Source organism: Alligator mississippiensis, chromosome 3, assembly GCF_030867095.1.
Source record: "Alligator mississippiensis isolate rAllMis1 chromosome 3, rAllMis1, whole genome shotgun sequence".
Lineage (NCBI taxonomy): Eukaryota > Metazoa > Chordata > Crocodylia > Alligatoridae > Alligator > Alligator mississippiensis.
The window spans coordinates 150,149,722-150,162,192 of NC_081826.1; the positions used below are offsets into that span (position 1 = coordinate 150,149,722).

The 12,471-nt window shown below is 50.5% G+C and overlaps 1 protein-coding gene across 1 annotated transcript in view; it reads left to right on the plus strand.

The window, feature by feature from the left end:
- TRIM14 (tripartite motif containing 14) overlaps positions 1-12,471 on the plus strand; it is a 32,940-nt gene that overhangs the window by 6,832 nt on the left and 13,637 nt on the right. The window contains exons 2-4 of the mRNA XM_059724518.1: positions 9,163-9,258; positions 11,525-11,758; positions 11,905-12,067. Of these exons, the coding sequence (XP_059580501.1) occupies positions 9,163-9,258; positions 11,525-11,758; positions 11,905-12,067 (493 nt within the window). The remainder of the gene's footprint in view (positions 1-9,162; positions 9,259-11,524; positions 11,759-11,904; positions 12,068-12,471) is intronic.

Below are 12,471 nucleotides of genomic sequence, written 5' to 3' on the forward strand. Positions count from 1 at the left end.
GGATGGAACAATCCCATGCACCAATACAGGCTGGGGGCTGACTGGGTGGGCAACAGCTCTGCAGAAAAGGACCCAGGGGTCACAGTGGACAATAAGCTGAATATGAGCCAGCAGTGTGACCTTGTTGCCAAGAAAGCTAACAGCATACTGGGCTGTATTGGTAGCAGTGTTGCCAGTAGGTCAAGGGAGTGATTATTCCCCTCTATTCAGCACTGGTGAGGCCACATCTGGAGTTCAGTTTTAGGTCCCCCACTACAGAAAGGATGTGGGCAAATTGGAGAAAGTCCAGTGGAGGGCAGCAAAAATGGTTCAAGGGCTAGGGCACATGACTTCTGAGGACAGACTGAGGGAACTGGGCTTTTTTAGTCTAGAAAAGCGAAGATTGAGGGGGTTTAATAACTTTTAACTACCTGAAGGAGGGTTCAAAAGAGGATGGAGCTAAACTGGTCTCAGTGGTGGCAGATGACAGAACAAAGACCAATGGTCTCAAGTTACAGCAAGGGAAGTTCAGGTTAGATATTAGGAAAAACTCTCATTAGGAGGGTAGTAAAACACTGGAACAGGTTACCCAGAGACATGGTTGAATCTCTATCCCTAGAGGTTTTCAAGACCCAGCTAGTCAAAGCTTTGGCTGGGATGATCTAGTTGGGGATGGTCCTGCTATGAGCAGGGGGTTGAACTAGATGACCTCCTGAGGTCCCTTCCAACCCTAATTTTCTATGGTTCTATGATTCTATGTTTGATTTTTAGCATATGATATGGTTTTTATCCAGTTCTAAGATGGCAACACCCCCACCCCTGGAGTACTTCTGGGGGCAAGGGGAGGGACTTCCAGTGGCAAAGGTTAAGGGTTAGGGGTGAGACTTACGATTTCAAGATGGCAACCAGGGGGCAGGGCACCTGTCAAGGGGCAGGTCACCAAAATTAATTAACCAGCCCACCAGCCAAAATAATTGACCACCCCTGCTCTAGGTCCCCATTACGTAAAGCAAGAATAGTAATAAGCAGTTATTATTCACTGCTCAGTTCCCACAGTAGTAAATAGAGGTGCACTGATAAAGATTTTCTTGGCTGATACCGATAGCCAATTATTAACCAACCATATTGGCTGATGCTGATCCGATAACCATTATTTATAGATTTCATAGATTCCATAGACATTTGGGCTGGAAGGGACCCCGGAGGATCATCGAGTCCAGCCCCCTGCCCCAGGGGCAGGAAGTCAGCAGGGATCATAGGATCCCAGCAAGATAAGCATCCAAATTTGTCTTGAAGGCGTTCGAAGTGGGTGCTTGAGCCACCTCCGGTGGCAGTCTATTCCAAACCTTGGGGGCTCGGACAGTGAAGAAGTTCTTTCTTATGTCCAGCCTGAATTGGTTGCGTCAGAGTTTGTGATCGTTCGATCTTGTCATCCCTTGGGGCACTCTGGTGAACAGATGTTCCCCCAGATCCTGATGAGCATCCCTGATAAACTTACAGGTGGCCACCACATCACCCCTGAGCCTGCGCTTTTCCAGGCTGAAGAGTCCCATGGCTCTCAGCCTCTCATCATAAGGTCTGTTTTCCTGACCTCTGATCATGCGCGTGGCTCTCCCCTGCACCCTCTCAAGCTTCTCCATGTCCTTTTTGAATTGAGGAGCCCAAAACTGGATGCAGTACTCCAGCTGTGGCCTCACCAAGGCCGAGTACAAGGGGAGAATGACGCCCCGGGATTTGCTTGAGAAGCATCTATGGATGCAAGCCAGCATTTTGATCACTTTACTAGCCACAGCATCACATTGAAGGCTCATGTTTATCTTGTGATCAATGATGACCCCCAAGTCCCTTTCGTCTATAGTGCTAGCCAGATAAGCATGGTGCAGGCTTTTCTTCCCAAGATAGAGAACCTTGCATTTTTTGGTGTTGAACACCATCAGGTTCTCATCTGCCTATTTCATGAGCCTGTCGAGATCTGCCTGGATCACCCTCCTGTCCTCATGTGTGGATGCTTTACCCCAGAGTTTGGTAACATCGGCAAACTTGGCCAGTCTGCTTCTGACACCAGTGCCCACATCATTGGTGAAGATGTTAAATAGTATAGGCCCTAGGACAGAGCCTTGAGGGACCCCACTGGTGACCACGCACCAAGACGATTGAATCCCATCAGCCACCACCCTCTGGGTCCTACCGTGGAGCCAATTCCCCAGCCAGCGGATTGTGGTGAGGTTGAGGCTACAGTTAGCCAGTTTAGCCAACAGGTGATCATGGGTTACCAGATCGAAGGCTTTTTTAAAGTCAAGATATACAACTTCAATCTCTTCCCCCTTGTCCAGGTGGTAGGTCACCTGGTCATAAGAAAATGAGATTGGTCAAGCAAGACCTACCTGCAACAAACCCATGCTGGCTATCCCTCAGGATATTGCCTTCAGCTAGTCTGTTAAGGATGGCTTCTTTGATAATCTTTTCCAAGACCTTCCCTAGGATAGAGGTTGGTCTTTGGGCCAGGTTCTCTGCTCTCCTCCCTCTGCCCAGGCCAGGCACACAGGACTATTCCAGGCCTGCAGAAACAGGACCATTCCTTCCCCACAGCTGGAGCCCAGGCATGAACACCATGTGCCCCCGGAGGCTGGGGGGGGTCACGGCGAGCTCCCCTCTTGGAGCTGCCGCTGCCAGGGGCAGGGCAAGTCCCCATGTTCCATGGGGGAGGCTGAATGGATCCAGCCTCAGGAAGGGCAAGACCTGGCTGGGCTGAGGGTAGGGTGACACATGACCACCTCTCCTTCCTGTCATGTTCCTCCACCCTCACCCCACCATGCTGAAGCAGAGCCGAACAGGGTGATAATGGATTCAGGCTGTCAACTACGGATTCAGAGCTCTCCACCTTGCTGCCTTTGCCCCGGGAGCTCTGCATCGGCTACACACCCCCTGCCCACCTGGCAGCGGCAGGTACAACCCACTGCCCCTACTTGCTGCTGGGTGGGCAGGGGGCGCACATCCGGTGTGGGGCTCCCGGGAGAAAGGCAGCAGGGATTAGAGCCCCAAGCCCACAGTGAGCAGCCTGCATCTGCCCTGAGGACAAATCTGGGGGGCCATGTGTCCCCTGGGGACGGATGTTGCACACCTTGGCAGGAAGCCACCCCTCCCACACCTCCTAGATGAGCTGCTTATGGCTCCATCCTCCTCCCTGCCCTGGATCCCATGCACCACCCTGGCGGGGGAGCTCACAGTAGGGAACCCAGATGTCTGGGGGCCCCAGCCCTGATGGGGAAAGGGAACCCAGGTGTCCAGAGCCCTGTCCAGAAGGTACAAGTAATTGGTAAACATAATTGGCTACAACGGCCAAAACAATCTAGTCAATGATAGTCAGTAATGTCACTTTCCTTTTATTGGTGCTGATCCAATAGGCAGCTGATACATAGGACTTCTAGTAGTACAGATCAAAATTGTTTTACTCTCATTTCTGGGATTCCAGCCTAGGTATTCCTGAAGATGGCAGATCTTTGTCCACTTTTCCCCCTTATGATGAAGGAATGCCACTCAGCTCCTAGAGCTTGTTATTAGGTAGCACCTGGCTGTCTGATTGGTGCTGTGCACTGTTAAATTTCACATTAGGGAGCCAGTCAGCAGAGATCTGGGGTTCTCCTGACCACTTTACTGAGGGCATTGTGTAGCTGCAGAGAGGTGGTGGATTACAGCCAGGTCAGCCCAGAAACAGATGCGACTATGTCAGTGTTGTTGCAAGATAACTATACGTAGACAGATCTTTTTCAGACAAGGCAGTCCTGTCCCCTGGGACAAGCTGCTCGTAGGACTAGAGGACCAGATCCTATTTCACTTTGCATGCCTACATGGTACATATCCAGCTGCATTATTGTAGCAGGGGAAAATTTAGGATTTGAACTCACTGGGGTGGAGAGTAGGTGGTATTAGGTTAGCATTAGGCTCTTTCTCAGCACGGGCCTCGCTACACCCTGAGAAATGGGATGGCCAGCATAACTTTCTCTGAGGTTGGCACATACACAGGGAAACAGGATTGAAAGTTAAAAATATAAAACAAGGATTTACTGAAAGAACAACAGGGGATGGAACAAAAGATAAGGGATAATAAAAATAAAGCTGGAACAGATATAATCACAAGGTAATAAAAGAAGAGATACAGTGTATATGTTACCAATTATCCAAACAGCAAACAGTAAACAAAGTCAATAATCAATTAATCTCATTATTTGAGTCAGAGTCAGGAGAGACAATCCGAACCAGAGTCAAGACAGGAAACTCACAGGAGAAGGTAGTTGGAGACCGGGCTTAGGCATCCCATATCTTTCTCCACGAAAGAAAGCTATCAGCTACACCTGTGCCTAGAGGTGCACCGATATATCGGTCACATATGGGATTAGCACTGCCAATAATATTAAATTTTGTTTTATCGATCAGCTTTTTTTGGCTGGTGTAGGTGATAGTATCACTGATAAATGCTCCATGCATGTGCACAGCACAGCATGCAGGCAGCCAGGAGCACAGCTTGGCAGTGTGGAGAGTAGTATCCCGCTGACAAGTCTGTGGTGGGGTAAGGGGCATGGGAAAGAGAAGGGGCATGGGGGAGCAGATATAGGCCCCCATAGTGAGGGAAGGAGTGGGTCAGGGGCAGGCACTGCCCAGCCAGGGCAGTGAATATGCCCCTGGGAGCAGGACAGAGCTGCGTGCAGCTTGTTGGGGTGGGGGAAGGAGGGGCGGCTCCCCACTGCTGCACAGACCCTTGGGGGAGGCATGGGGAGCATCTACCTGCCTGGATTTGTGTGCGGGATGAGGGCGGGCTGACCATTAAGGGCTGAGGGCAGTGCCAGCCTCGGTTGGGGAGCTGGGTCAGAGCTGTGCTTGCAGCTGGCAGGGGTGGTGCTGGGAGGAGTGGCTGCAGAGTTCGAAAGTCACCTAGTCTTCCTGCTTGCTTGCTTTTTTCCTGGCATTTCAGAAATGTCAATAGAAGTAGCATTTTCCAGCATAGGAGTTTGTGGTCTTACTCACTTGTGCATGCAAGACTGCATTCAAGACCCGGGAGCCCTAGGGCCTGTCCCAGCTTGCTTGCTTGCTTGCTTTCTCTTCGTTTGAGAAGGCAGGCAAAGCCACCTTGGAAAGTTCCTGGGTAGAAGTTTTCTGTTGCTATGCGACCTTGATGTGAAGGGAGGGCTGCATGCTCCCATTATCTCGTGTCACCAATCATGCTTTGCATGTTATCTTTCTCTGTGGAGGAGTCTACAGTCATTAATGCAGTTCCTCAGGTTGGTGTGCTGCTCTCGGTCAAGTCTGTGTGGGAGCTGAGCTCTGCTTGTCCTCACTGTGCATCTCCAGGTTCTTTCCATCGCCTGGGTGAGTCAGTGCACCCTGCTGGTCCTCCCACAGCCATTCCACATGTACAGGTCCGACATCTGAGGCCCTCCACAGTTCTGCCTTTGTGTGACTGTTCTCTGGAGTGATCTCAGTCCAAGTTCTCAGCCCTTCTGTCTCTCTGTCCTGGGTGGTGTGTTGTACACCCTGGAGCCTCCTCAGAAGCCTGACTTTCTGGGTACCCTCTCAGCAGTCCCCTTTGTAGCTCAACATGCATAAAACAGCTGGTCTGCCTGACCCCAGTGGACTCCAACCAATGGCTCTGGCTGGCTGCATGAATAAGTCACTTGAACTCTACTCCCCTAAGGTTCAGGACAGATTCCTTGGGCCTCTTCCATACCTGCCAAACCCCTGACATGAACTTCTCGCACTTGGTCCCTCAGGCATGGTTGCCACTGCTTAGACTTGTACTTGGCTCCATTCTGTCTCGGGTCACTCTCCCCTCTGGGCCCTCTCAACCACTGTGGTCACTCTGCCTTTCTTGCTCACACACGTGGGCCTGTCCCTCTGGCCTATGACCTGTGGCCTAGACCCAGCCCTCGTGAGTGCACTGCTCCTTGCTGCCTGATTCTAGCATGGCTACTTGTATACTTCTAGGGCTAAAGTGAGCACAACTGGCTTCCTGCTTATGAAGAGCCAGTTTCCCTCTGCTGCCTTTCTCCAAAGGAATGGGGGATGGGGACCCTAGGCTATTACCATATATAGTATGGGTGCACTGATAAAGATTTTTTTTACTGATACCGATGACTGATTATTAACTAGCCATACCAACTGATACTGATCTGATAGCTGATATGCAGCCTGGCAGCTTGGAGAGCAGCTCCCTGCTGGTAAGTCTGTTGTGGGGGGAAGGAGTGGAGGGGAAGGAAAAGACATGGAGGGGAGGCAGATTGAGGCCCCCATAGTGAAGGAGGCAAGGGCAGGGGCAGGCACTGCCCAGCCAGAGTGATGAATGCAATCCTACTGGGAGTGGGGCAGGGCCACAGGTAGCTCATCCAGGGGACTCAGGGTGGTGGGGGAGGTGGGGGGCAGCTCCCTGCCACTGTGTGTACCCCTGGGAGAGGCATGGGGGGCATGTGCCCCCTGGATTTGTGTTCAGGGTGAGACAGGCTGTTTGCTGCAAGCTTGGGTCCAGGGTCTGCACCGACTTCTTCCCAGTCAGGGAGCTGGGTTGGGGTTGCCCTTGGGGTGGGCAGTGACAGCGTTTGGAGGGGTGGCTACAGGGGGAGGGCTACAGCCACCCCAAAATTCTCTGTAGCCACCCTTACCCCCACCACTGCTGCCACCCACCCCGAGTGCAGCCCCAGCCCAGTCCCCTCCCCCACCCGGAAGAGCCCAGCATAGCACCTGAGCCTGCAGTGGGCAGCCTGCCCTCACCCTGTGCACACATCCAGAGGGCACATGACCCCCCATGCCTCCCCCAGGGGTGTACACAGAGGCGGGGAATCACCCCTTGCTCCCCACCCCCATATGCCCTGGATGAAATGCCCACATCCACCCTGGCTGGGCCATGACTGCCCCTGCCCCACTCCCTCCCTCACCATGGGGGCCTTGATCTGCCCCCCCCCCCCCCCCCCCCCCGGGCCCCATGTCCCATTATCCCCCACAGACTTACCGACTGGATGCTGCTCTCCAAACTTTTGGGCTGCATTACTGGCTGCGCGTGTACATGGCATTTACTGATGACATTTATTACATGGGCCAAAAAAAGCCGATTGCCAATAATGTTAATTTTTCTTTTATCAGTGCTGATCTGTTATGGACTGATATATCAGTGCACCTCTACTATATAGTGTTGGCAGTATTTTAGCAATCCTTTGGAAAGCAGTATGGTTATAGGCCATGCCAGCAGGAGTATTCTGGGATGTGAGCAGAAGCATGGTAGAAACATTCTTATGTAAATCCTTGAGTAGCACTGGGGCTATTGGGGAGTGCATTTGGGTTGGGGTATTTTAATGACAAACAGGAGAGGAAGCGTTGTGGTGTTTCCCTCTTGGAGGTACCGCTAGGTTGTTCCCTGGGGTTTGAGGGCAGAGCATGTAGTGGGTAGGTTTCATTCAAGACCCCTTGTTCCTCAAGCTCAAGAAGACAATTACTTTCACACATCTCTGTGCTGGTAAGGAAACACACTGCCTTCAGAAACTGCTGCACACACAACCTCTTTGTGGTGGAGGACCATAGTGGGGTCAGTGGGTCAACTTTCACTATGGGAATTAAGGAGTTTGAGCAGGAGAAATGGCTCCCTTCCTAGAGAACACCCAAAAGAGATTCCCCAGGCATGGGCAAGAATGGTTTAAAGGCAGATTACCCTTTCAGCACTCCCCCCATCTCAGATTGAAGAGGACTTCTTGCCCTTTATCCTGTGGAGGCAAGAGTTTTAAAACTGAGTGCCAGATGTTGGGTTCCAAAGTCCAAGATACTTTATTTCAGTAAGTGGTTTGGCTTCCAGTAATGGTAAGCACTTTCCCTTGGCCTCTGCAGCTGAGTGCTTAGCACTTTTGAGGTATCTTCATACAGACTTAAGAACCCCAATTTAGGCATCCAGGTTGGAAAATGTTACCCAGGGAGTAGCAGCACAGTCCTCAGCCATGCAAAATGGAGTCCATTTTGATGGCATTTCTCTAGATTTCCTGCCATAAATTCTTGACACTGCAAACCAGTTGCTTCCAAAATTCTTGGAAGCATTGTGGGGTTCAGTGGCAGAACTGAAAAGGGGAGATGGGGAAAAAGGGGAGAGGGGGAGACTGGTGTCTGGTTAGGAGCCCTGCCAGGCAGGGATAGCCAGGCCTGAATTACCTGTGGATCACTGAACCATTTGATGGGAGCTGTGGGGTTTCTGCATGACAGCACCTCCCAGATCTGTCTGTTGTCCTGTGCAGTTTCAAACATTGATGCCATGAAGGGCTGCTGTCCCAAAGAGGAAACAGAAATAATTCACTAGGCTCTACTATTCTATATATGTCCCGGAAGCTGAGGGGTTGGAGGGATTCATTGGCATCTCAGTAGGTTGGCAAACTTGACTGCAGGAAGCACTGCAACGTCTGGTCCCTCCAATTCTGTAGCACCATGGTGACTATTTCAGTGCTCCAATAAATTGCTTGTTGGCTTCATTGTTTTTGAATGGAGTAGTATTTGTGGATATGAGTTCTTGCTTTCTATTGGCCATCAGTGTGGTGTGGCAGGAGGAATTGTGCTTAGGCCCTGTCAACCTGACCATCAGGCTGTTTAATGGACAGAACATTGCCAGAGTCTAGCTGGGAGAAGATAAGTCCTGGCCAGTGTTCCCCAGTCAAACCCAGTTCACCTAGAGCACTGGAACCCAGCATTGTCACTCAAATGGTCAGACAGTGAACACTTCTGAGAGTTTCATAGCCTGTGTGATAAGCTGCCTTTTCCAAGGCTAAGCCCCAAGCAGACCTGGGACAGGGCTTAGTAGCTTAGGAGACAGTGAAGTGCTGCTTCTTGGCCAGCCCTCTAGGCTTTGATGTTTCAGAACTGTCATTCTTTCAAGCAGCAGCCAGAGAGGTAAAAGGATCACCCTGAAGAGGTGATATTGACTTGTATGCCTCTGAATAGCACCAGGTACCACAGATGGGCCATGGGATGTTCAAATATGTAGTTTAGTTAACAAGAATAATTGATTTGAATGTGCTTATGTATAAACAGGTAAGCTAGACATTTGTTGACAATACCCTTTCTTCTGTAAAAAGAAAAGTGAATGTTCATACTGTCTTCTGCTGATTTGCAGACATGGTTAGGTTCCAGTATGATTTTTGTCATTTTATTTGACCTGCTGTACAGGAACTTGCTACCTCGTGCTTGAAGGAGCTAGACATTAAAAAGAAGCAGGAAGTTGACAACATAAGACACATTGAACAAGCTTCTGTTGATCTTGAGGTAAAGCAAAACTTATTCATTTAACCAGACAGTTGCTTTCCATTAAAACCCATGTTGTGGCCAAGACAGCTCACTGCTTAAAGGCACAAGCAAGGCTTTTGAGAGAGAGAGAAAACTTGCTGTGAAATTTGTATTTAGATTTTCTACAGTATTACTCCTCAAAGCCAGATAACAACTAACAGCTACCTAACACAGAGAACCACGGTGCCTGTCCAGCCATTGTGCAGCTGTCAGATTCACAGCAGAACAAGTATAATGCCTGTTCTTCCTAGCACATCCTGTTAGCTAAGATGTGGGGGAGAATAGGTTTCCACTAAAAGAGATGACCTGGCCTTGGTTTCATTATATATGCCAGCCAATGATGGGTGGGATGGGAACATACATACCTGGCTGACCTATATTAAAATAGTCAGGGTTGGAGTGTTGTTGTTGACCTAATGGTTCAGAAAAATGTATGAGAGCAAGAATGTTTTGTGTTGCCCTTTACTGGACTAACTGTATAGTTGGGAGAGCTGTTGGGCAAGCTCTCAGGCTTCCTAACAAGGGGCACTTGATGCCCAAAATCTTGTCCAACAGCTTTCCCAACTATACATTTGGTCCAATAAAAGATAACACAAAAAGTCTTTTCTTCTCTTAAAATAGTTGCTTATGCATAGGAAACAATATACATGTCCTTAGCTGAGGTAAATGGACATAGTTTGTTGATGTTAATGGAGTTGCATTGACACCCATCACATGAGGGTCTAATCTCCTGAGTCCAAGCTCTTACTGAGAGCTGTCATTGAGCTTGGCCCTGTCCAGCTTGTATACAGGAAAATGGTTCCTGCTCTGAGGAGTGTGCATGCTTCACTGGCAGTATCTCTACAGCAGGAGTGGGAAAAATATGGCCTGCAGGCCAGATTTGTCTTGCCAAGGGATTTTGTCTGGCCAGTGGCAGGTTCCTTGGTCCCACCTAGCCCAGGCATGGGGGACAGCCCAGGCAGGCTGTAGTGAGTGTGGCCAGATCTGCCACCACCAGACGTACAGTGCAGCTGGGGTGGCGTGGCTGTCAGACTCCTTTTCTTGGCAGCCTGGGTAGCGGTGGTGCCTTTTGGCTGCCACAGCTGCCAGCCCCAACCCTGCTACCCAGGCACCCTGGCATATCCATCTCACACCCACCGCCAGAGGTGGAGCCCACATGAGCAGGATGCTCACCTGGGTGGCTGGGGTGAGGCTGTGGGTGGGCAGGGAGTGGCATCTGGGAGCGAGATTGCCAGGCAGGGCTGGAGAGACCCCGGGATATTCAGGTGGTGACAGTGCGGGGCCAGGGTGTGGGGCAGAGCTGTGATCCTCTGTCCACATGCCCCTGCGATGGGTGTGAGTTCTGCAGGCAGGTATGTGCAGGAAGCAGATCACAGCTCTGCCCTGGCCCCAGCCCCACACTGTCACTGCCCTGAAATCCCAGACCTGGCCCTGAATGCAGCTCCCTACCAGCCCATGGGCCCATCCTGGTTGTGCATCCTGCCCCAGTGGCTCCTAGTCGGTCTTCTTGGAGACCTTGGGATCGTGGGGTGGTGACAGCACAGGGCTGGGCTGGGGCAAGGAGCCCCAGTTCTGTGGGCAGGGAGTGGATTGCGGCTCTGCTCTGGCCCCATGCTGTCACTGCCCTGCAATCCTGGGGTCTCCATGGAGACTGGCCAGGACTTGTGCAGGTAGGGTGTGTGGCCAAGAAGATGGGGTGGGGCCACAGCTGGGTTGGGAGCTGTGTCTGGGGCCAGGTCTGGGATCTTGGGGTGGTGACAGCGCGGGGGCTGGGACCTGGGGCAGAGCTGTGATCTGCTCCCTATGTGCCCCTGCCTGCAGAACCTGTGTCTGTCTCAGGGGCATGCGGGCAGTGGACCATGGATCTGCCCCAGGCCCGCATTGTCACCACCCTGCGACCTGGCCCTGTGATTGTGGCCTCGCCTGCCTGTCCTGCTCCTGAACACTACTCCCCACTCACCCGCGGCCCCATCCCACATAGGGAATTTTGGTGAGCTGTTGCATGGTGGCGGGGGGGGGACACGTGTTGACCCAGCTTGCGACAAGCTCAACAGTTAGAAAACCTTACACAAATATAGTTCTCTGCATTCAGGCCATTTCCTGATCATATTTGGCAAATGCCAGTTGATAATTGAATGCTACACCATCAGCGAAACATTTTGGGAAGGTCACTTTAAAAGTGTGGAAAAGTAACATCTGCAGTGTTTGTGCTCTAACTGTGTCTGCAATTCACTTTTGTTTATAGTCACACACAACAGCTAGTAAAGTGTGGCTGTCAAGGAAATTCACTGAACTCCGGGTACTGCTTGATGAAGAGGAGACCTTGACAAAGAATTACCTAGATGAAAAGACTCAGCAAGCTCTTCAGGCATACAGTCAACAGGCAGAGTCCTGTAAAGAAAGAATTAAAATGCTGGATAACTTCTCTGGTAAACTTAGGCAGATACAGCAGCAAAGTGATCCTGTTCAGTTATTAGAGGTATTGTTGCATTCTCCATCTGCCCTTAGTTCTGACTTCTGTGATAAATCACCTGGGAGATTTGTTATAATGTTTCTGTAGATAGTGTGACTAATCTTTTCTTTTGTGTGTGTGTGTACAATATACATATATCCACTTATCTTCAGGACTACACAGAAGTGGAGAAAGAAATGCAGGACCATAGGATGCCAGCCGAGCAGTGGCACCCGGTGCCTCCATCGTTTGAGCATGTCCTGAACCACTTCAAGTGTTTTGCAGCAGCTCTTCAGTCAGTTGTGAGTAAACCACTGGAAGCTCGTCTTAAAGAAGGTACGTCGCACAGTGCACCAGGGCTTTTTTTATTTATAAGCCTCTGCATTTTGCAGCCTCTTGCTGTCAATGTGTTTTCTGTTGGCTACTGGTGCTCAGTTGTGCTGTCAGGCAGACACACAGTGTCCTGCACCTGTAAGTTTCAAAAGCACCTTGGGGTTCCTCATTTCCCAAACCATGCACAGTGTGTGTATGCTTATGGCCTATTTTTCCTGAATTGCTCATTAATTTAAACCTCCTTAAGGTGCACAACTAGTTCAGGTTATTCCCTCTGATATACATTCCTTTGCACTTGTCAAGAGTTGTGCATGTGCATTGGTTACAGGTTTCCTTCTGTGCCTCACTGCAGAGGATGTGTGTATTTTTGCAGTTCCTAGCTGCAGAGGCCTGGATCTTTACTCGAG